The sequence below is a fragment of the Rhizophagus irregularis genome, chromosome 4, assembly GCF_026210795.1.
Source record: "Rhizophagus irregularis chromosome 4, complete sequence".
NCBI classification, from domain to species: domain Eukaryota; kingdom Fungi; phylum Glomeromycota; class Glomeromycetes; order Glomerales; family Glomeraceae; genus Rhizophagus; species Rhizophagus irregularis.
In genome coordinates this window covers 4,280,409-4,305,949 of record NC_089432.1, presented here as the reverse complement: position 1 = coordinate 4,305,949, position 25,541 = coordinate 4,280,409, and the positions used below count along the sequence as shown (strand labels likewise).

The following is a 25,541-nucleotide window of genomic DNA, read 5'->3' as shown; positions in this document are numbered from 1 at the left end:
TTAAATTGAAATGTCATTTAAATATAAAAGAAAATATATATAAAATAATTATATAAAATAGATAAAATTAAATAATTTAATAATTAAAATAAACTATTCTGAAGCTTTATTAAATTATTGTTTGCTAATTCATATCCTTGTTCAGCAGACTTTTTATACCAATAAATCGCTTTATCTATATCTTTTGCAATCCCATCTCCTAATTGAAACATTATAGCAAGATTATTTTGTGCACCATTATGTCCTAAATTTGCAGCATTTTGATAAAATTCAAATGCTTTTTGCTTATCAATTTTAGTTCCAATACCCTTATTATAACAATATCCTAACATCATTATTCCACCCAAATACCCTCCTTTAGCTGATTGTTTAAATAACTCAAAAGCTTTATCATAATCTTTTTTAACGCCTTTTTCGTCTTTATAATTAAGGCCGAGATTGTACATTGCCGTTATATTTCCATTATTTGCAGCTTTTTCATACCAATAAAATGCCTCTTTTAAATCTTTTTTAATACCCATTCCATAATCATAACAACAACCAATATTTAATTGTCCACTTGATAAATTTTTATTAGCTACTTTCTTATAGTATTTGTAAGCTAATTTTTCATTTTTTATAGTCCCATTTCCATAAAAATAACATTCACCAACAAAGTATTGTGCTAATATATGATTTTTTTCTGACGCATTAATGAACAAATTAAATGCTTTCTCATTATCTTCACTTGTTACAATTCCATAATAATTAAAATATCCAAGAATAAAAATAGGATTTAAACTATTTTGATTGTCTAACAACCAATTATAAATTTCTTGTGAATCTAAATTATGATTATTAAAATATTCAATAGTTTTCTGCTTTTCTGCTTTCCATTCTAGCCCTTTATTATTTAATTTAATAATAAAATCATTTATTACATCAATTATAATGTTAAAATCTTCAATTAGAAAATTTTTTTGTTTACTTAATATTATCATAGGATCAATTTCTTTTATATTTATTTTATCAAAATTTTGAATAAGTTGAGATAATTCTACTTGTAATACTGAATCATTATTACTTATAGAAGCCTCATTAAGTTCTCGTTCATTTGAAATTTGTTGGTTTTCTATGATTACATCTGATTTTGTAATTATTGCATTTAGCCAATCAACAACTTGATATATTTTTGGACGATTATCTGGTTCTCCATCCCAACATTCTAGAAATAAATGTAATTCAAAACTAGTTAAAATAATATTCAAATTATAAAAATATAAAATCTAAAATTTTACTCACTAGTATATATTTTTACATATTCTTCAGGAGTATTAGGAACAACAGTTTCTCTAAGACCTTGTGAAATTTCTAAAGCTAAGCCAATTTCATATTGTTCACCTTCAACATAAAAAGGAGGTTGTCCGCTAGATATCTCCCATAATAATACTCCAACACTGTAAATATCACTATTTTCATTTAATAAGTACAATTGTGTGGATTGGTTATTATTATTACTTTGTCCACTAAAGCTTTTTGGGTCGACATAAGGGACCATCCCAAATAATTTAGATTGAAAATTGGATGCTCCAATTCTTTTTGGTAATCCAAAATCTGCTAACTTGATTGTGTTATTACAGACTAGTATATTACAGGAGTGCTATTAAAGAAACATATATAAATTCAAATAAGTAGGTAATACAAGCATAATATTATTATTAAACGGACAAATAATACTAATCACGATGCACTATTCCTTCGTTATGTAAACATAATATGGCACAAGATAACTGGTATGCCATACTATATTTGTCGTCCCAAGTAAGCTTTTTAAAGTTTTTCTTTAAATAGTTTCGAAGACTACCACCATCGGCGTATTCCATTACTACCCAATAATTATTATAATCTTCTAATGATTAAAAGGAATAATTAATAAAATATATTTGGCGATTTTGCGATTAAAAGAATATTATACTATTTATTAAGGTAACTTAATGATACCTGACTCAAGTTTTGTCATTCTGTAGCAACGAATAATTTTATCATGAAAATCAACTTCACGTTGAATTTTTAACTAAAATAAAATTCAAATTTTTTAAAATGTTATATTATAACAAAATCATAAACGAAAAAGAATGTATTTTATATTAAATTACCTCACGAACAATCTCTTTCACTGTGATGTTATTAAGATTTAAAAAAGATTTTAACGCAAATAGTTTTCCTGAATTTTTATAATTTGCACGATATACTTTTCCAAAACCTCCGGTACCAATATATTGAATATTATTAAATTGTTTGTATTCATAAAATTTAAAATATTCTTTATCAACAACTTCCTCAATCCAATTAACCCATTCATTTGTATTCTCGGTATCTTGCATTTTGAAAATATAGGATGTATTGATTAATAAGTTAACAGTAAAATTTAAAAAAAAATTGTTGAAAGTTTTATTGTTTGCCTATTTATAATTTTTTTTTCTCCGATGATAGTTGTACAAGCGTACAGGAGTGATTAGAGTGATTTGGTACTACCTGTATTACCCTGTTACCAAACAAAAAGTCAATCAGTCGATGTTTGTACCGCAATACGCAGTAATTTCATTCATATAATAACGTCATAATGAAATTTGAAAAAAAAATTTACTATAAATTGTATGAATATTATTAATGTTGGAGTAGGAATAATGTATTTGATAATAGGTTTGGGTGTTAAGGGCAAAGTGGACAAATTTATGGTTGAAAGTATATACGATCGATTTGCTTAAGATCGACCTTTCTAGTATTTGGTTACGTGTGTTGTTAGCAAAAAAAAATAAGGGACGTAAAAATTATACTCTGATGGTGTAAGTGTTGAATTTGAAATGGAATATAGATAAAGAAAAGATAGCAACTCATAAAATATATAAGTTTTGCATTTAGCGGCTAAAAATTGACTCTTCAATTCAGTAATTTGATTTGGTTTTTGTGGCTTGAAATACCCTTCACATTTCTTTAACTCAAAAATCAATTAATTTTGAAATTTGAAAATTTTTCGAACTTTTAGGGCATGTAATGAGTGTTCTATGACAATTGGCTTTATAGGTGACATCGTAACTTATTCCATATTATAACGAGGTAATAATTTTGTTGATTTGTTCCATTTGTTAAATAACTCGTTAGAATGGATGGCATTGAATGGAATAGTTTTTTTTTCTAAAGGACTGCATGAGATTTTCTTCAGAGTGAAACATTGGATTTGTCTAAAAAGTTCTTTTTGATGTGTGATACATGCTTCTGATATAATAAATGGGCTTGGCGCGTGACGGTCATAAAAAGTCTTACCTTTTGTTGAAAGTTTAAATCTTGGTAATCACTAAAAATCCTTGCATAGCTAGTGCTCCGCAAAATTCGGGTCTAACCTGGATAATTTAACCGAGTGAATTTTAAATCGGGTCGGTACTAACAATTTTAATAACCTGTGACCCGCATGACCCGACCCGTCAGGTCGGGTTATTCATTTCTTTGACTTGGGTTTTGACCCGAATTAGACCCGGATGATCATTAAAATCACTGATCACATATTGATTATGCGTTAATATTGATTAATTTTATATAATTTTGTTAGATAAATGAGGTAGTATAGCGAAAATTGCTAGACACCTTGCAATTACAAATATGTGTATAAATTATTATTATTAATTATTAATATTACATTAACTAATAAGTCAATTTTGATAATTAATAAAGCAACCAGCGTTCCAGTAGAAAGATGGAACTGATTTGATAGCTGCAAAAAGATGTAGTCTTAAAGCAGATACAATTAGAGCATGCATGTGTTTAGAGTCCTGGCAGACATAAAATATAGTCAAATTTCTGTTAAAGCAAGTGATACAATTTCGATTTTATAGTTCAAATATAAAGCAATAAATAAACAGGAATTGAAGATATCTTTAAATTCGTGCTTAGCTTTTGTTTTAATAATAAAAAGTTGTGTGACCTACATGATCATATTTTAGATCAATTACCTTGCGTTATTGAAAAAATTATGTTTGAAAAAATATTTTGATATATCAGCAATAAAAATTACTGAAATTTCGGGTTTAACTCGGGTCATTTGAATTAAATATACTCGGGTCGGGTTAAAATCAGATCATTTCTATTTTTGCCAGGTCAAGTCGGATATATTCTCCAAACCCGACCAAATCTGACCCGGTAGGAGCACTAATTGTTTCAGTCTTTAAGACTGATTTTTTTTTTATATTATTTTTTTCGATTTTTTTTAAACTGTAATGTTATTTTATTTTTGAACAAAATTATGGTCCTTTTTTTCAGAATTTTTTTCAGTACTTAATTTTTATCGAATTCCTTTTTTTTAGAAATTTCCCTTTTTTTAAACCGATTTCTTTCTTTATCCTTTTTCTTTCCCCAAATTTTTTTTAATTTTTTTTTCTTTTTCTTTCAATTTTTTATTATTATTAAATAAAGAAATAAAATATTATATTAAATATATTTACAAAATTATTATTTTTTAAAAAAATCAATATACATGTAGGAAAATTGACCGACATACAATGTATAGTTATTTATTATATTCAGTTACAACTCCTGTTTTTAATTTCAAGTTATTACCTCATATTAACATATTAAACAGTTTAGAACACCCTGTCAGGGACTAAAACAATCTGTTATGAAAATACTTTTTCCTAATAAAAAATAAATTTTAACGTAATTAAAATGCAATCATATCATTTATTTGATCTTTGTTAAACAACAGAGTTTTTTACACAAAAGATATTTGACCCGAATCCAAAGCTGATAAAATAACTTCTCCATGATTCTCCTACAGACTTTAACCCAAATTTTAGATGAAAAGAATCATCATTTAACAGTCAATGCACAAGTTCCTTGCCTTGCTCTAAAGGTTATAATGTCGATATATAGCCAGCCATTTCACCGCTATGTAATTAACCGATTACATTTTGTTGACTTCCATTTTACCGATATGAAAAAATTACCTAGCTTCATTTCACCGAGATGTCATTTTAATGTTTATCGACATGAAAATTATCTGACTCGTCTTTTCACTGAAAATCATTCATACAGACCCTTCAAATTTCTCTGTGGCGCAGCAAATATGATTAGTTAAAAAGCTGCTAAATTCTTAAAAGCCACGCAATTTTACTTTGACCAACACGTTTTCATTATATTTTTTCTGAAGATGCAATTAAGTAGTTAAAAAATCGACATTCTAAAACTTGTGATTAAACAACTAAAAAAAGTATAAATCTAAACGTGTTTCCAAAAAATACCATTAAAATGAAATAACCGCAAAATCCATTAATTATGATCATGTTATTAATGAAGAAAGTATTACTACAGGAATTTTTGAGATACATTTAAATCAACTTGCACAATTTGTGCATAATCATTCATGAAGACTCAAAGAATACCCTTTTCTTTGAATCTTGACTTATCAAAACTTAACATTCTGAAATTGAAAATGGTAATGGATATAGATATGGAAATTAAGTAAGGATTTTTAAAGGAAAAAAATACTAACTAAAATTAACAAAAGTTTTTGTGCGAAATAATAATGAAAAATAAAGCGTGACAATCATAAAAAATTAATGGACACAAATGAACTTTATTGAATTTGAACTAATATGATTATTTTGTAATATGCAAAGAATGGAACTGATGAAAGCTTATGAAATTATCAAAATCAGACTACATGACTTGTTCATATTATCAAAAAGGCTTAATAACAATAAAAAATTGCATTAAATATTTGAGTTAGACCAAATTCTATAATAAATTTATAATTCTATAATAATAAGTTTTTTTCTTTAAGGTAAACGATAAAACAATATGATAATAAAGACTACGATCATCAAAAAATAGTAAAAAGGAAGAAACAATATTAATAATAATTGTTTAAGTGTAAAGAAATAGCCAGAGATTTAGAAGAATACCAAATGGTTTCCTATCAAAAAAAAAAAAAACTATTTCCATCCATCTTATTTAAAAATGAACTGTACATTTGCGAGCATTGAAATTTAGTGTCTGAATTAAAAATTGTGTATAAGAAACATTCATGTCTCATTTATTTATATAAATTGTCAAAATTTTTTGTAATTCAGAAGCGTAAATTAAGAGTTTATTTTTAGTTTAAGTTAGAATTTTCATGTAGTATTATCATTATTAATTGTTATTTAAGCTTGCGAAGATTATAAATATATTTTAGGTTTTTTTTTCAAAATTAAAATAATTTATAACCTTAATTGAAATATCGGGAATTTTCAAGAAATTAATTTTTTAAGATAAAATTTTTTTTCTTACAAAAAGAGAAAATGATAAAAATGGGAAGTGGTTTGAATTTTGAGCCAACTGTTTTTAATACAAAAAAAGAAAAAGTCAAAAAAAAAAAAAATTTAAACGTTAGTACTAAAAGTACCAAAGTATCTGAGAGTTTTTTGTCCAAATCAGGAATTTAAATAATTTAATCCCAATTTTCATTTTCAAGAATATAAATCTCCGTTACGTTACATCCTTGACATCCTTTTATGGTAAACAAATCAAATATCATATATAAATAAAAAACTAATCTTTTTTTTTACGATCAGTGACCAAAATCTTTTATAAATTCTTCTTATTAAATGACCTAATACTTTATATTTTTACTTGTATATGTTTGAATTATTCAATGATGTTAAAATTAATCTTAGTTCTTGAATAATTTTTCAATATGTGAAGATTAATTTATTATTCAGATAGAATAGATTGATTACAAATAAGAACCTTTAATAATAATTTTCAAAAGAATTTAAGATGATGTAGCGAAACGATCGATCACGTGACCAAAATTCGGCCTAATCACGAGGTGACGATCAATGTTCGAAATGTTGCATATGTTGCATATATGTAACATATCAAATATATGCAACATATCAAATATATGCAACATATCAAATATGTTTAATTTATTTAATATATTTAATATATGCAATATGTTAGATATTTTTAGTCTGGTATTTTTACATATATATAGACCTGTAATTAGATCTGTAGTTGAATGAAATTGAAGTTCAAGTAGAAGAGTTTTCTTAATAAAAATAGTTCTAATGATAATATTAAATAAACTGTTGTTTGAATTTAACGAAATATAAATTTGTTATCCTTTATTCGTGTTGGGAGTATATGCCGACGTTGTCACCCCCGTCTGCCACCCGGCGGTAAACAAACTTCCCTGCTTTAATGTATATTCGTTCTCCACGAAACATTAATATTCTTGCTCGGTTTAGTTTTATTACTACTTAACTTTCAAATTGCGATAGCTCTCGCCACGATATTTCATCCATTATCTTCTTTCAAAATACGATAGTTCTCTTTACAAAAGTTTATATTTTATTCATTTCATAATTCTTGTTATGACATTAAATTCACCATGAATTTGTCCAATTAAAATTAATTAAGCGAACATTACAGTAAAGTTTAGGGCGAACCTATTACCTTTAAAATAACATTATGCTTTACTAACAATTAATTAAACAAAATTACTTTTTCATCATAAGAAAATAGTAACAAAAACAATCGAAACAATTAATTTTCATATAAAGGGTATTTTATTTATTCTTCATAAAATTCACAATTAACTAATTTACTTAAAGTTTTACATCGTATCTGACGACTGTCAAATTTACCTCCCATTCCGCTCCTATTTAAACCAACTTTCTTATTCTTTCTTTTCTTACTTCTTATTTCTTTCTAATATTTTATGTTATGTTTTTCTTTTTATGCGCTATCTTATATGCTATTTATATATTATCTTTTCTAATATATTATACTATTTTAATACGCTATCTTTTCTTCAAAATAATCTTTCAAATATTATGTCGTAAAGATATAATCCATCTTTTGTGGCTGTGCTATCTTTTCTTTAAAATAAAATAATCTTTTAAATATTATATCGTAAAGATCCATCTTTTGTGGCTGTGCTATCTTTTCTTTAAAATAAAATAATCTTTCAAATATTATATCGTAAAGATCCATCTTTTGTGGCTGTGCTATCTTTTCTTTAAAATAAAATAATCTTTCAAATATTATATCGTAAAGATCCATCTTTTGTGGCTGTGCTATCTTTTCTACTGCGTCTCGTCAGCTATTCTTCTACTGCGGCTGCAGTTCATCAATATTTTACATGTTCCTATTTTTTTGTTCCTTTAATTCGCTATCCTTCCTTTTTATATGATTTATCATTTGTGGCTTATGATTACTCCTCCTAATTGTTCCTATTGTTGAACTTGATAAACTGGTTGCTAAGCCACATCGATCAACTTCCTACTGGATCTATTGGTTCTCCGTTAATCATTTAATAAACATTACATCATGTAGATCATTCCTTCTCCTAAGAGTTTATCCTTTCCGGTTAATTTTATCCAATCATGTGACTTTCTATCGTTTGATCTTTTATTCCATATTATTCCTCCATATTATGCGATTACTCCAGTATCTATGGCTACAACGTACAGTGCTATACTACATGTCTGATTGGATTGTTTATTAAGTGTTTATACATATAGTTTATTTATTGATTATACACGCCTACCTATATATCTTCTGCTTACCCTTTTCCATTTGTTTACATTTGTAAATGCTAAAGAACTGGCTATAACAATAATTTCATATTTGTGACATTTTACTCTTTATAGAGAGGTACAATAATTGCATTGAAAGTTAAAAATAATATTGTGTTAATCAGTTAAAAATGTTTAATATCGTAAGATTCTTATTGATATTTTTATTCCAAGTTATTTGTTAATATCTTGAGGTAATAATTTAATATTGCTTAATGTTGACAGTTAATAAAACATAATTTAAGGTTTCTGCAATTACTTCATACCGAGTTAAATAATGATTACCGCAAGTAGCGTAATCTCATTTGGAATGAAACCTTAAAGTTATTTTTAGACAAAGGTGTTTATTTTAAATTTCAAATTTATAGTCATCATTCTGTTTTAAGAATTTTTATAATGAATTGATCTGTTATTTTTACAGTTTCCTTTACATATGATGATCAATGACTAAATTTTATGATTTTCTATAAATACTGTACCTTAAAAAAATTTATTTGAATTTTTGATCATCATTTGACTCATTTGTTTTTTCCTTTCAAATTTATTGTTTTTAATCAAATAATCTTAAATATAACGGAAAAGACGGAAAAAAACAGAAAGAGGAATTTCCGTTTTGAAACTCTTCAATTGCATGCAGGTTTACACACTCGATATTATTACTACACATGCAAAGAGCTGTCCAATTAATGTAACTACCCTGTAAAATATTTTATCCATAATTTCTATAAGAATTCCGCAAATATGATACATTTATAGAAATAGAAATAACATGGAATAAAAAAAACGTAGAATAAACTTTTTATAGGGCTTCGTTTACATTTTAAAAGTGCTGAATATGCCACTTGTGGTAAAGAAGTAACTCACGTTTATACAAGGTACTAAAAATTTTATACATCTGATGTTGATTTATGATTTTTTTTATTAAAATAATTAATCAATTTTTTCTTTTTTTAAAAAAAAGGATGGATAATCCAACAACATGTTAATAAATGTTTAAACTTATTTTACTTTTATTCTTACAAATAATATGCTGCCCCTTATTATTTTATTCATAAAAAAATCATTAACCATATTTGAACAGAGGATGGCTGCACTTGAAGGTGAAACTAACATTATCTCTACATCGTCTGGACGGATTGTATAATTTGTTGCCATATTAATGATTTGCTCAGTGTGTGATAATATCATTTCAACAAGTTGCTTATATGGTGGAACTTAATTTTAGTAAATTAAAATTTTTTTAAAGCTAACATCATGTGTGAATTATTTTTTTTTAACGAATAGGCTACACTTTTAAAATTGGGATCAATGTCAATTTCATTCAAGACAATGATCCAGAAGGATTCGCTAAATTATCAATGATAAACTGAGAACTATATATCTTGAATCTATGAGAAATCTAAAATTTAATATTGCAGTTTTTGAAGCAATTTGTAAGATTGCACATGATGCGGAAATACCAGTTATTGCTGAAAATACATGTTATCGTTAATAATACCTTTGGTACTGGCAAATATAAGATGAGATTTTTTTACTTTTATTTACATTATTGATATCTAATTAATTGATTATACATATAGGTGAATATTTTTATTAAACCAATTGAAATATGGTGCAGATATTGTTGTTCGCAGTAGGTTTATAATAAATTCTTGATTAACCATCATTTTGCAATATCCATTTGTTAATCTTTATTGTTCATTTGCAATGAAATGAATTGGAGGTCATGGAACAACAATTGGAGGTGTAGTAATTGATTAAGGTAAATTTCCATGGAATAATGGAAGATTCCCAATTTTTACTAATCCAAGTCCTGATTACCATGAATTAATTTATTGGAATACATTTGAGTATAATGCCTTTACTATCAAACGTGTTCAAAAATTATGCGTAACATTGGACCATAACACAATTTTACAATTTATTTACAAATTCGATAAGATTTCAATAATACATTTTTACAATTTTGATCAAATCAGCTGACTTTATCATGGTCAAATCTTGATTAAAAGTTTCATGATATATTTTAATATTTGGTTTCGATTTTAAAAGTTTCTGTAAAGTATAATTGCTTTTTTAGAGGATTAAGGAAAAGGCTTGTGAAGAAGAACTTGCTGTCATTTTCATAGAACTGTCTGTAAAACAAAATTGATAGTAGTACATTTTCCAGACAGGTTTAGCCAGCAGAGTTATGCAGAGTAGTGTTTCAATCTGGGCAGAAACCGTCATCTGGATAAATTAAAAAAAATATCCAGTTTCTATCTGGATTATCTGACTCAAATAAAAATCTGGATATATCCGGATAGAAACCAAAACCCGGATAAAATTACCAAATTTTTTTTTTACTATAGATCATTTTTATTAAATAAAATTCGTGGCATTCATTTAATTTAATATATGGCATTTAATTAATTTAATATGTAACATTTATTTAATTAAATTCGTGGCAATTATTAAATTTAAATGTGGCATTATTTAATTAAATTAGTGTATTTTTTACTTAAATATGTGGCTTTTATTTGATTAAATTCATGATTTATTTGATTAAATCTGTGGATTTAATTTGTGGCTTTATTGAACTAAATTCGTGGCATTTATTAAATTTATGACAATTAAATTTCACAGGATTCTTGTAAAAATTTATTAATCAATTTATAGCATTTATCCTTTATTTATTAAATTTAAATTACAGTTAAACTAGTCCTAAATAACCAAAATAAATAAATACTGTATAATATTAACTATATTATATAATTAAATGCTGAACTATATAAATTTAATAATAAATGCCGCGAATTTAATATTTTATATTCAAATTATGCGATATAATTTAAAATTATTTCCTTGTAGTTAATGAATAATTAAAAATAAAATCTAGCCTTTATATAATATGAATTTACCAAATTGAATCATAGTATTAAAAATATATGAAATGTTATGAAAATTAATAAGTGATTTAAATTTTTTAAAAAAAAATTTTGTTTTTTATCCGGATTCCAGGTCAATCTTACCATTTTTTATCCAGATATTTATCCGGGTAAAAACCGTAATTATCCGGATACCTAAAAAAAAATTTATCCAGGTTTATCCGGTTGAACCTAGGGTGTCCAGGATTTGACGATCACGATTTTATAACGATTTTGGCCAAAATTTTGCGATTTTTGCGATACCGCGATTTTGGCCAAAATTTTGCGATTTTTGCGATACCGCGATTTTGGCCAAAATTTTGCGATTTTTGCGATACTCAAATATGATTGGCTATTTAGACACTATAAGTCACGTGAAATCGTGAATGTATTGCCGATAATAACCATTGATAATCTCTTTTTTTTCGCTTAGTCATTTTTAATAAAATGGTCGCGCCTCACATACGTTTGTCTCAAAGTGCCGAGTATCGTGAAAACTATATCGTACAAGAAAACAAACTATGGTGTCGATTTTGCAATGTAGAAATTGATCATGAAAGAAAGAACTCTGTAGATAAACATATTAAAACATTAAAACACCTTAATAATAAAACCAAGAATAATTCTAATTCGTTAATCCAAAGAACTTTACCTTCTTTTGAAAATACACTAAATGAACGAGAAAAAATTAATAAAGAGATAGTGGAAGCATTTACTTATGCAGACATTCCTTTGGAAAAAATTGAGAAATTAAAACCATTTTTATTAAATCATTGTAAAAATGGTATGTATTTTCTGATATTTCAATTTCAAATTTGCCTTTTTTATTTTTATTTATTAATATATTTTTGTTTATAGCGGGCTTAATTACTGGAGCAAATCAACTTCGTGAGAAATATCTTCCATTATCATATGAAATAGCGCTCCAAAAATTGAAAAATGATGTCATCAATAAAATTATTTGTTTGACAATTGATGAAACAACAGATCGTTGTGGCCGGCATGCCGTTAATATATTATTTAGTTTTGATAATAAAACTAAATTAGCTAAAACAGAATTTTTGTCTAATGTTAACGCTTCATCTATTTCACAATTTGTTATGAATACAATTCATTTTTATAATATTTCTTATGAAAATATTATTTTTTTTATTTCTGATAATGCTTCATACATGAAATTGGCGTATTCAAATTTATCTCCCTTTTTACCAAATTTAAAACACAATTGTTGCTTAGCGCATATCCTTAATTTAATTGGTGAAGCATGGGTGAACTTTCAAAAGTTTGAATTGGTTGACAAATTAATTATGAATTTTAAATCGATATTTACTTATAATTCACAAAGAAAAATTCGATGGAAGGAGCATTTATTACAAAATGGTATTGAATCACCTACTTTAGCACTCCTACCAGTAAAAACAAGGTGGAATTCATGGTTTTTATTTTTATGTTGGATTAAACCTTTATATTCTCATTTAATAACTTTTGTTACTGCAGAATATTCTATTAATCATGATTCAAAAGCTGTTTGAGATCTTTACACATTTTGTCAAAACAGAAGCCATGTTTTTTGTGTTAAAATATTTATATATTTTATTACATATAATAGCAAAAGGTAAGTGAATTTAATGGATTTAATAATTTTATAATAATATTACTAATATAATACTTTATTTATTTAGATTAATCAATGATTTGGAATTCTTTAAAATAAGAAACAAGGCTATAGCTCCATTTGTTTATTCACGAATAGTATCTCTTCAAGCTTTTTTATCATCAGGAACCAGGAATCCTCCAATTTCAAATGAAATATTCCAATTATTAAATGAAGAAAATCAAGATATTGCATCTTTTGTTTCATTATTTTCTAGAGCTTTTATATTGGCAAATGAAAAATGTGAGAAACATATATCTCATCATCCAGCTTTATTATTTTTCAAAGCAATACAATGTTTTGATCCAAGATTTATTCAATCTAATTCATCTAATCATAATATGGAAAATTATAGAATTATCAAAGAATTTTATCTTCATCAGCAAGTTTGAAAAGTGTTGATTCACACCAGTATACGCGTTGATCAACACCAGCTAGTTGTTCAACGCGTTTTACAATATTAATCAACACCCGTATACTGGAGTATATCAATGCTTAATGTTAATATACGCGTCATTCAACTCTAATGTGTAGTTCAACACATTATGCATTGTTGTTCAACGCACTGTATATTAACACAACTATATATATAATATATTAATTAAATTATATTTATTTTGCTCACCTTAGGAACCGAACCGATTACCTCAATTACACTATTAATACGTCAAATCTCACGACCTAACCATTGTACCATTTAATTTAAGTATATATATACATATATTATAATTAATATTTAAAAAAAAAATTTTATTGCATCACGTGTTTTATGTAATGTAAGCTTAATACGCGTTTTTCACTGCCAGTGAACGCGAAGTATAATTATACTATAATTATCATATCATTTTAACTTTACTAAACAACATATTAATTATCTCTACTAACTAAATACTTGCAAGTATAATATACTGTATTTATTGTTTTACGCAATTTATCGAAATTAAAACATAAATGTATTAACAAAATATTCATTTTGTCGTTCGGCACGTTGAACTACTTGTACCAATTCTATAATTGATTCAATAGGCACAAAGTTATACGTGTTTATAATCTTCAACCAAGGACAATCATATTTGTATAATTGTCTTGAATTACAAAAATCGTACCATTGTACAAGGGCAAGATCAAACGACAAATCTTTTTTGATAATTTTAACGTTAATCAACATAAGAACCTAAATATAAAATAAGTAAGTTATTGCTTGGATTATCATTCGTTAGTAGTTCAATATTAAATAAAATTCTGTACCTTGCCAAAACATGCACCACCTTCGGCTGTATTATAATCTTCAGACTCTTCCTCGCTCATGCTGATTGACACATCACTAAATGACGGTTCGTTATAATACAAGCTTTTTGCTCTAATGTAATCCCCGCTTGAAGAAATATTAGCATAACTATACCAACTAATATTAATAGTTTCATTATCGGTTAACCCTTCACATAAATCTAAAAACTCGTTTAACAATTCCAGAAAATATTCTAGAGCCGTTAGAGCTTCACGGGCCAAGCTATTGTTTGATCGGTAATTATTGAAAAACGCATCAAAATCTTGCAAATTAAATGTGCCTAACAAACTATTCATTAGAGTTTTTTGTTTGCATCTATTAACATTTGTACGCTGAAGTAAGTATTTAATTATCCCTTTTCAGTAAACCTATATATAATATAACAATATTAATTTGTGATAATGCATTGAATATCGTACTAGCTGTAATACCAACCGATTTAATCATTTGATCTGTTGGGTCACGCTTATTACTAGACCTATAGGGTATTTTTACGGCTTCTTTATGTAAAAATTCATACGTTTCCGTTGTAAACCCGTTGATTGCTCCATATTCTCTAATTGTCTTAATGATATGATAGCACCAATTATGCAGCTTTGGTAATCGAAGTTCTGATAGAGAATATTCTTTAAATAGTTTTATAAAGCTCTTTGCCCATTGTTTGATTAGATTCTTTAAACAAAATAAAATATAATCATGTTAATTGCAATATTCATAAAAAACTAATCATCATATTATCTCGCTATCATACATCAAAAATCACCAGCTCTGATTCCTTAAAATACTCCCGTTGGCTGTATAAATACATCTTATTCCAATAATAATACACGTTAACCAATGCTTCATCAGATCGTTTAGCTCGGGATGTACTTATCGATGATTTATGGTGGTTTATGACTATTCCTTCTATGACGAAAACAAATACCTTCATCATATTCCGAAATTCATTGGCAGTAAACCGCTTAATATTTTCCAGGCCATTCTTGAATATCTTAAGGCCAGGAAATCGTGGGATTTTAGCCAAACGATTATCAAGTTCGTCAACCGCTATTTGACCACACAATTCTTTTAACAACACCCTTGTGTAGGTCACTTGATAATTAAACAATCCCAAGTCGAGATGATGCATTCGGTCAGGTATTGTTGACAAATAAATATTTAACTGACTATCATTTATTTTCGAGTAAATATATTAGAAAATAATTGGCAAAATAAACACACTTTCTTTAAAAATCACGTGATACGTACGGATAATTCCAAAAGATGTTTTTCATATCGTGTAGAGAATATTGTTGTGCAGAATTTTGTTCAACAAGACATCTCATATTTTCTGGTGTTCTTAAGATAATTTGATCATTTGTTAACTCCACATTGTTCAGCTTCTCACGCTCCACCAAACATTTATGACAAGGGTGGTGACAATTAACAGAGTTAAATGTTAAAGTTACCGCAGCATTTTCTGGTAAATCTCCTAACATTACGAAAATAAACGGAAAACACCACTTTATACCATTATCTGTTTGAAGATCAAATCCACCATTATAGTCAAGTAACGATCGTGTCAATATATTTAAAGCATATTGATAAAGGACTCGCTTGGCTAACCGAAAACTCTTTGACCTCTTTTGTGAAATATCTTTTGCCTTTAGGATCGGCAGATAACCCAAAAGTATTTTGGCATCAGGCCTATTTCTGCGCCAACTAACTATATTACCAAGTGTCAAATAAATGGGATGTTCGCTGGTCTTTCCTAAGTGATCACGTGTCGTAGCATCCGAATATAAAATTACTGACAATACATTTGCACCATTAGGAAGTGATTTTTGGACTCTTTCCCACCATTGTCCATTATATTGTTCGTTATATATTCTTTCTCCGTTATGATTTAATAGTGTAAATTTAAAAGTACAATGGGCAAATATATCCTTATTGCTCAACAATTCCTTTATAACGTCAAAAATCGGACGATAATGAAGATAATACGTTTCTTGTTTATATGTCATGATAGGCGCTTTTTTAAAAGAAATATGTGGTACAACAATTTGATCCAACAATTGACGACCTTTTTTTACCGACGTAGGTAAAATTACATTATCGCGGCAAATCTTTTTTGAAAATTTAAGTATATCGTTACCACATGCATCAGACAAATTCCATTTAGTAAGCAACTCCATAAAATTTCCAAACTCTTCGCTTGGAAATTCTGGTATATTTGTTACTCTAATATCAAGAGATTCGAAGGTTAGGATTGGTTCAACGTCAATTAGCGAATATTCGATTTCAATGTCTCTTGATTCGTCAATCACTTCCTATATATGGATGTTAATAGACAATAAATACTTGATAAATATGTCGATCGCTTTCTATATATAGACATATATAGACGCACACAAAAGTATAAATTATTTTAATTTCATTTAACGTTGATTTCTCACCTCCTCTTCCTCTTCCTCTTCCTCTTCATAGCTCACCTCTTCTAGTTGTTCATCATTATCGCTCCCTTCCTCTTCTTCTTCCCCTTCGTCTTCTTCTTCCCCTTCGTAGTTCACATCCTCTAGTACTTCATCATTATCTTCCCTTTCTTCTTCGTAGTTCACATCCTCTAGTACTTCATCATTATCTTCACTTTCTTCTTCGTAGCTCACCTCCTCTTGTACTTCATCATTATTAGTACTCCCCCTCTCTTCCTCTCCCTCTTCGTAGCTCGCCTCCTCAAGTCGTTCGTCGTCACCCACTTCCTCTTGTTCATGTTCTACTTCTTCAGCAATTTCTCTAAGAACTTTATCAATTATATCATCGTGAGTTTTCACATGATTTCGTAGAGAAGCACGACGACTGAAGACTCTTTCACAATGTGGACACGAGTATATAGCCATTTTTTGAAGTTGATTTATGGTGAATAAGTTTTTTATTTGACGCTAGCAAAGTAGGTTAATTTATATAAAAACATTAAGGTTTTTTACATGTTGATTTATTATATTAACTTGTTTAACAATAATTTGACTATGTGCCTCAATAATATTAACAATACTTAACAATACAGTATTGCTTGACGTATTGCACGGTTTACACAATGTTAACAGTTAGTGTTACTGATTACGATCAATCAAGAAATACATACATTAAATTAATCAATCATCGTGTCATTTAAATATTTAGGTGAGGATATCAAATGATACCATCAGTTAACTGCGTAATGATACTGATGAAAATATTCACATTTAAGGTGTCAACAAACACAACAAACATCATAGAAATTAACGCATAATTATTATTATTAGTACTTTTACGACGAATAAAATAAAGGATTAATTAATATAGTAAACTGGAACGTCCAAAAGCAAAACCGAGCGTTGGATGAAGGTAATTATATTTTGTTGGAAATTTCACTTGTTTTAATTTACATCCTCGATATTTACAATTTCCTGTTAAAATTTTCTCTCTTCTTCAGATTTAATCTCTTCCTTCTCTTTATTGCTCACCTCTACTACTAGTTGTTCTGTTCATCGTTAAACGCTTTCATTTCTAGCTGTCCATAGTTACTCATCACGTCTACTTCATCAGCAGAAATTCAATTTGAAACATCACATGATTTCGTAAGGATGAACAACGATTAACAATGTGATGAACAACGACTAATACTTTTTTGCAATGTGGGCGTTGAAATTCGAAGTGAAGAAATGAATCAGATTTGTCGTTGCAACACGTGACATGACTAATACTTTTTTGCGATGTGGGCGTTGAAATTCGAATGAATCGTTGTAACACGTGACATTGCGCCGCAATTTAGTCTTAAAGTAACATCTAGTTAAGTAATTACATTAATTATGTTTGTTACAAGTTACACTGGACACTAAGTAAGTATACTAATCATTAGTATACTTGAGTATACTTACGTATAGGTAAATCAAGTAGATCATCACACATAAGAGTTAAAAAATGATTGCTTTTTTTTCTCACATTCTAATATTTTTTTTTCTCATTCTCACATTCTAATAATCAATTAATTCTTTCTTGTCAGTCATCTTTTTATCAATGGATAATGACGACAACAAAAATAATAATAATAAAACCAGCGGCAAACGCTCTTTAGATTTTAATAATTTAAAACGCCCAAAACCTACTACTAGATCTAGTACTAGGTCTACTAGATCTACTAGATCGTCAACGAGTATGAATATAGAAGTAATTATTTTAACTTTAAATTATTATATATATTTGGTTGTAAATTATTATGATTGTATAAATATACTTATATAATTAATATCTTTTAGATCAACGAACAAAATAATTTGAAAGGTTTTATTTTAGTTTTTTTTTGAACTTGTGTGAACGAATATCTAAAAATACATTATAATTAACAGATACCGAAGCCAATCATCAAACAATTTCAGACGCTTCACAAATAGAGACTCCAAAAAAGACGAAAATTGCAAGGTTAGATTTGTTTCGTGATAGAGATATTGATGAGATTATTATCGGTACCAATAAAACTACCAAAAGATCTTCTCAAGTAATATCAGTTATCAATTTTGTTATTGTTTATATTATACATTATTAGTTTATTAAATACATTTTATTGTTTTCATCAGGCAATAAATGAATCATCAACAATATCCTCTTATATCCCTTCGGTGGTAATTTCTCCTCCTTCCTTCTCTTCTCCTTCCTCTATTAAAATAACGATATCTGATAAAGCAGCATCTGGTGGTAAAGCAGCATCTGATAAAGCAGCATCTGGTGGTAAAGCAGCGTCTGATAAAGCAGCATCTGGTGGTAAAGCAGCGTCTGGTAAAGCAGCGTCTGGTAAAGCAGCATCTGGTGGTAAAGCAGCGTCTGGTAAAGCAGCATCTGGTGGTAAAGCAGCGTCTGGTAAAGCAGCATCTGGTGGTAAAGCAGCATCCGGTTCTAGTAAATCATCATCATCCAGCGTTAAGGCAGTGATTAGTAAAGAATCGCCATCAAATAATAATGCGACAACATCATCATCTAAAGTAACGGATCAAGGTTAGATACGATATATACTGTTTGTTCATTGTTGTTTTGTTAATAAATTATCAAATTGGTTCTTATTATTCTTATTAACGATAATTTATAGCAGTTAGTTCTGGTGAATTTGCCAAATTAATACAAATTAATCAAAAAACAGCATCAAAACTCAACACGATTATTAATAATCAAGAAAGGTTTGAAGCTATGTTAAACGAACAAAAAGACCAGATTTCAAATATAATGTCGGTATTAGATTCTCATCGCAACGTTGAAACTGAAGTCGAGGTTAAAAAAAAGGGTAAAACGAAAAAGAAAGACAAAAACTCAGATGAATTTTATCACGTAAATATATGGTTTAAAGTTATGTATTTCTTTATATTATTTACTAAATATAACAATTTGTATGTATTAAGGATGCGATTAAAGATCTTTCTTATGAATTATTTCATGAGCATCGACGAGTAACCGACTGACAAATGAAAAATCGCCTTAAAGAAAAATTAGAAAATGATGAAACATCCGCCAAAATACTCATGAAGTTGTCCGGAAAAGGAGTTTCGTTCGATTATTTGTGGGATGATAGAATGCATTCACAAGTAAGTAGTATTTGTATTATATATTAGTCATTAATTGCCAAATTTATAACAACTTGTTTATTTTATTAAATATAGTTACTTGCTGCAAATCGCGTTAAAAAAGGTTACTACATTAGAAAATTGAAAGAAAGTTTGTGGTGTACTTTCGGTATTAATAGAATAACGCCATTCAAAGATAATTTCAGCAAACAACAGATGCGAACATGGAAAGCAAGTAAAAACGTTCAACAGGTCCATGAAGATTTATACAAACCGAGCGACTCAGATGATCCGTCGTCTGATACTTATATTTCGTTAATAATTAAATCGGTTTTTGCATCTGATAAAGAGCGTACAAATGAAAATGCCATTTGGGTTCAGTCGGTATTAGAAGTTATATTTGACGAGGAACACCTTTCGTCAAAAATCGATGCAGACATTGTCGATTCATGGACCGGAAATATAACAGATACAGACGTGGTAAGTACTCAACTGAATTGTATGTAATGTTTTAAATTAAATTACTAGTAATATTGTATTTCTTTATTTAGGATTCTGAAGAATGTGAATGTGAGTCTTCGCCCAAAACACCTATAACACCTATTGACGATGATGATGAAATCATTGGAGTTGATAATCGTGTTGATGATGTTTATGATGAGCATACGACGGACGATAATCAAGCAGCTGATTTAGAAGTTGCTGATTTAGAAGAAGAGCAATAAAAGTTCACGTGACTTTTATAATTTGATATTATTCGTTGTTGTCATTTTTTGTCTTCTAATCTATATGTATTATTCTAGTATGCATTATATTATGTATCAATTGCAATTTAGCAATATCATTCAGTTAATAATATTAATATAATTATCGCGTTTCAGTTTGTAGAAAGATCAATCAAGTGATTTAGTTGTACAAATCACATTCCCACCTTGTTATGGTTGTGTCACCAGGGGCGCTATGTCAACGGAAATTTAGTACGTTGATCGCTTAAAAATCTGCGGCAATCCAATTATAACAAGAGGAATTTACATTAGATAATGTATTTGAATTGATACGTATTTTATCATAAATAAATTTACATATTTTATATAATATATATATTAATAATATACAATAAAATCATTGCTTTACGCATTTTTAATATCAATATACGCGTTTTTATACATTGTATACACGTTTTTAAACTATCGTTGTTTTACTGTATGTTGTTTTACATTTAAATTGGTGTTGTTTTACGCGTTTTTCAACGTTTTTAGGTGGCGTTGATTGACAAAGGGTTCGTTTCCCTACATTTTTTGGCGTTGAGCAACACATGGCATTTTTCAACACTTTATACGCCTGTTTAAAACTTGCTGATGTTCCTACTGATACTTTAATACAAGAATGGGCTATTTACTGTGGACTTAATGAATCTATTGAAGAGTTTGATGATTTGGATTTGTATTGGCGAGGTAAAAGACATATATTACCAGAACTTAGTTCACTGGCTTTAATATATATATGGTTGCCAGTATCTGGTGTAGATATTGAACGTAGTTTTTCTAGTTATAAAAGCATTTTATCAGATAGAAGAGTAGCGCTTAAAGAAGAAAATATTCAAATGCTTAATTTTCTTTATTTTAATCTTAGTAATAATGATGATTATAGTAATGAATTGATGATTTATGAATAATATAAATGTATAAATTTATTACTTAATTGTAAATAAATAAATAAAATTTGTATAGAATATCAAATTATTAAAAAGTTTTTTATAATCGGAATTATGTTAATTCTGGCCAGAATTATGGTAATTCTGGCTGAAATTATGGATCACGATTTTCACGATTTTTGTGATTTTTCACGCCTGATTTTTGGGCCATCACGACGTCAAATCCTGGACACCCTAGACTTGAACCCAGAAACGTATCGAAACACTAATGCAGAGCTATGTACAAACATGTGATCAAACAGAAAATGGCTAGTGTTAGGCTATTGGCCTATACATTATCATTGGAAATGGGTTTATATTATTATTTTGATAATTTATATCTCAATAATTGGAAAAGTTATAAAAAAAAGATTTATTTAAATTACAAACTAAGAAACTTGTAAAATATTTACCACTCTAGTCTTAGTGTTTAAATAATTATAAGTAGAAAAAAAAAGGAATTATTTAAATTACAAACTAAGAATTTTGTAAAATATTTTACTAGACTCTAGTCTTAGCATTTAAATAAATTTAAAAAGAATAAAATAAAGAACAATTTCTTTTAAATGTATAATATCAAATATCGCTTAAAAAAAAATATATAATTTTTTTTTAAAAACAAACAATGACTACTAGTTAATTTTCATCTGTTTTAATATCTAAATTAAATATTAAATAAAATTAATTTCACATAAATAATTTGCAAGATTAATTTTTTATATATCATAATACATACCTAATGACCCCAAATCCTTAATTATATAATCATTCAAATTTTCACTTACTAGTATTTCATTTGCTTCTACATTAGCTTGTGAATCTTCACTTTCAATAATTTCATTCAATTTTTTACTAGTAAAATTAAGTAAGCGACTTGTATAACATGCTTTAGGATGAGGTTGAGTAACAAGATTGTTATACTGCCTAATTGGTGCATTTATAAATTCCATAATGTTGCTTTTTAATTCATCATTGACTTCATTAGAACGGAAAATCCATTTATTAATAATTTCTAATACTTCTTTAGAAGATGGTCTTTTTAATGGATCTTCATTCCAACATCTTTTCATTAAATCTACATAACATTGTGGAGCATTTTCAATAATTTCAGGACGTTCACCATCTTTACAAATACTTAAACTTAGTTGAATGTCATGTGCTCTATTATTAAATGGTGGTACTCCAGATGTAAGTTCCCACATAATCATAGAAAAACTATATATATCACTAGCTGGAGTATAAGATTTACCTCTTAAAACTTCAGGAGCCATAAATGGTATAACACCATAAATATCATACTTTTCCAAAACCGATTTTACAGGTTGACATAATCCTAAATCACTAATATAAAGTACACTCTCATTATGATTTAAAATATTACCATCATGAAAATCACAATGAATAAGATTTTTTTCATGTATCTTACTAAGTCCAGCAATAATTCTGTACAACATATATAATTTTTGATTCCAATTATTTTTGACTATTCTTGTTAAATTTTCTCTTAAATTACCATTATTTGCATAAGCCATTACTACTATATATTTTGAAATCTTTGGATCTTTTGTAAATCCATAAAAATTTACAATTTCATATGATGAATTTAAACAATTCTTATGATAGTCCCACTACAAAAATTAATAATAATTTATTAATATAAATTATAAAAATAAAAAATAATATACTATCAATCTATCATACTTCTTTCAAAAATTCATTTAAATTTTCATTTAAATTCTTGTGACATTTAAGAATTACTTCTTCTTCACCTCCATAATTCTTTAACCAAATAGCTTTGTATATAGTACCAAATCCTCCTTCATTAAGATATTCAACATTTTTAAATTTGTTATAAGGAATCCATCTTAATTTTTTTTCAAGAATAAAATCATCTATAATTGTGTTTCCACTTCCCCCAAATCTATAAATTTAAATAATTAAAATTATATTATAGATTGTATTATAATTTACACTAAAATAAATTATTACTTACTCTAAAATTTAAATAGGAATTTAATGTAATATAAGTCTTAGTTTTTGGATAAATACATAATAACCTATAATTTACAACTTACCAACTAAAGTAACAGAATTTTTTAAATAAAAGAATTCAATTAACAAATAAATATTATATAAATATATAACAATAGAGATACTTACAAGCTAGATCTTAATAATTTTTTAAAGATAGTTTAAATTATATGTAAATATTATAACAATAAGTAATAATAGGATTAAATAAATAACTTACCATCTACGAAATAATTTTTTAAATAAAGAAATTAGATAGTTTAAATTATATGTAAATATTATAACAATAAGTAATAATAGAATTAAATAAATAACTTACTCCCTAAATAAAGAAATTAGATAGTTTAAATTATATGTAAATATTATAACAATAAGTAATAATAGAATTAAATAAATAACTTACTCCCTAAATAAAGAAATTAGATAGTTTAAATTATATGTAAATATTATAACAATAAGTAATAATAGAATTAAATAAATAACTTACTCCCTAAATAAAGAAATTAGATAGTTTAAATCATATGTAAATATTATAACATTAAGTAATAATAGAATTAAATAAATAACTTACACACTATATTATTTAATAACTTTTTAAATAGAGAAATTAGATAGTTTAAATCATATGTAAATATTATAACATTAAGTAATAATAGAATTAAATAAATAACTTACCTTCTACGAAATAATTTTTTAAATAAAGAAATTAGATAGTTTAAATCATATGTAAATATTATAACAATAAGTAATAATAGAATTAAATAAATAACTTACGAACTATATTATTTAATAATTTTTTAAATAAAGAAATTAGATAGTTTAAATTATATGTAAATATTATAACAATGAGTAATAATAGAATTAAATAAATAACTTACTCCCTAAATAAAAAAATTAGACAGTTTAAATTATATGTAAATATTATAATAATAAGTAATAATAGAATTAAACAAATAATTTATTACTTACGTTCTATTAAATAAATAAAGAAATTAGATAGTTTAAATTATATGTAAATATTATAACAATAAGTAATAATAGAATTAAATAAATAACTTACACGCTATATTATTTAATAATTTTTTAAATAAAGAGATTAGATACTAGTTTAAATTATATATAAATATTATAACAATAAGTAATAATAGAATTAAATAAATAACTTACCATCTACAAAATAATTTTTTAAATAAAGAAATTATATAGTTTAAATTATATATAAATATTATAACAATAAGTAATGATATAATTAAATAAATAAATTACTATGATGGCTTACCAACTAAAATAAATTACAAAATAATTTTTTAAATAAAGAAATTAGTTAGTTTAAATTATATAAATAATACAAATATAGATATCATATAACTTACACCCTGTAGTATTATTAATTATTAATTAGTTAAATATAAAGATAATATAAAAGTATTTACTGTAAATTATATATACTACTTACAATCTAGTTTTTTAAATTAAGAATGTAATTAGTTGAATTATGTAAGATATTAAACATGAATTGTTTATAAATAAAAAAATATTTCAGCTACCTTCAATACATTGGTCCATTACTATATCAAAATTCTCAAATTCTCCTCAACTGAAAAAGATAAAGTAAATATTTTTATTTCTTTTCTTATTTTTTTTATTATTGAGCGCCTTTATTAGTATGAATAAATATGGTAATAATATTTATGTAAAATACATTATGTGCAAAAGCGTTGATCACAACTCACAAGCATTGCATCATTGCATATATGACAAACAAACTGGAATGTAGATCAATTATTAAAAAATCGCAGTAACTGATT

The 25,541-nt window shown here is 26.7% G+C and overlaps 4 protein-coding genes across 4 annotated transcripts; 2 read left to right on the top strand and 2 right to left on the bottom strand.

The window, feature by feature from the left end:
• Positions 1 to 83: 83 nt before the first annotated feature.
• OCT59_024255 (uncharacterized protein) lies at positions 84 to 2,363 on the bottom strand (the record flags this gene model as incomplete). Its single annotated transcript, XM_066135301.1, has 5 exons — positions 84 to 1,204; positions 1,282 to 1,620; positions 1,784 to 1,888; positions 1,981 to 2,053; positions 2,136 to 2,363. The coding sequence occupies 5 exons, from the start codon at positions 2,361 to 2,363 to the stop codon at positions 84 to 86; spliced, it is 1,866 nt and encodes a 621-aa protein (XP_065991336.1).
• A 16,114-nt stretch (positions 2,364 to 18,477) lies between these two features.
• OCT59_024254 (uncharacterized protein) lies at positions 18,478 to 19,907 on the top strand (the record flags this gene model as incomplete). Its single annotated transcript, XM_066135300.1, has 6 exons — positions 18,478 to 18,627; positions 18,717 to 18,741; positions 18,807 to 18,955; positions 19,035 to 19,449; positions 19,541 to 19,776; positions 19,848 to 19,907. 6 exons carry the CDS (start codon positions 18,478 to 18,480, stop codon positions 19,905 to 19,907), a joined length of 1,035 nt encoding a protein of 344 aa, XP_065991335.1.
• A 60-nt stretch (positions 19,908 to 19,967) lies between these two features.
• OCT59_024253 (uncharacterized protein) lies at positions 19,968 to 20,734 on the top strand (the record flags this gene model as incomplete). The annotated part of the gene is made up of 3 exons (XM_066135299.1): positions 19,968 to 20,030; positions 20,106 to 20,489; positions 20,561 to 20,734. 3 exons carry the CDS (start codon positions 19,968 to 19,970, stop codon positions 20,732 to 20,734), a joined length of 621 nt encoding a protein of 206 aa, XP_065991334.1.
• Positions 20,735 to 22,338: 1,604 nt separating this feature from the next.
• OCT59_024252 (uncharacterized protein) lies at positions 22,339 to 23,956 on the bottom strand (the record flags this gene model as incomplete). Its single annotated transcript, XM_066135298.1, has 6 exons — positions 22,339 to 22,361; positions 22,439 to 22,777; positions 22,952 to 23,000; positions 23,289 to 23,330; positions 23,696 to 23,731; positions 23,954 to 23,956. 6 exons carry the CDS (start codon positions 23,954 to 23,956, stop codon positions 22,339 to 22,341), a joined length of 492 nt encoding a protein of 163 aa, XP_065991333.1.
• Positions 23,957 to 25,541: the final 1,585 nt, after the last annotated feature.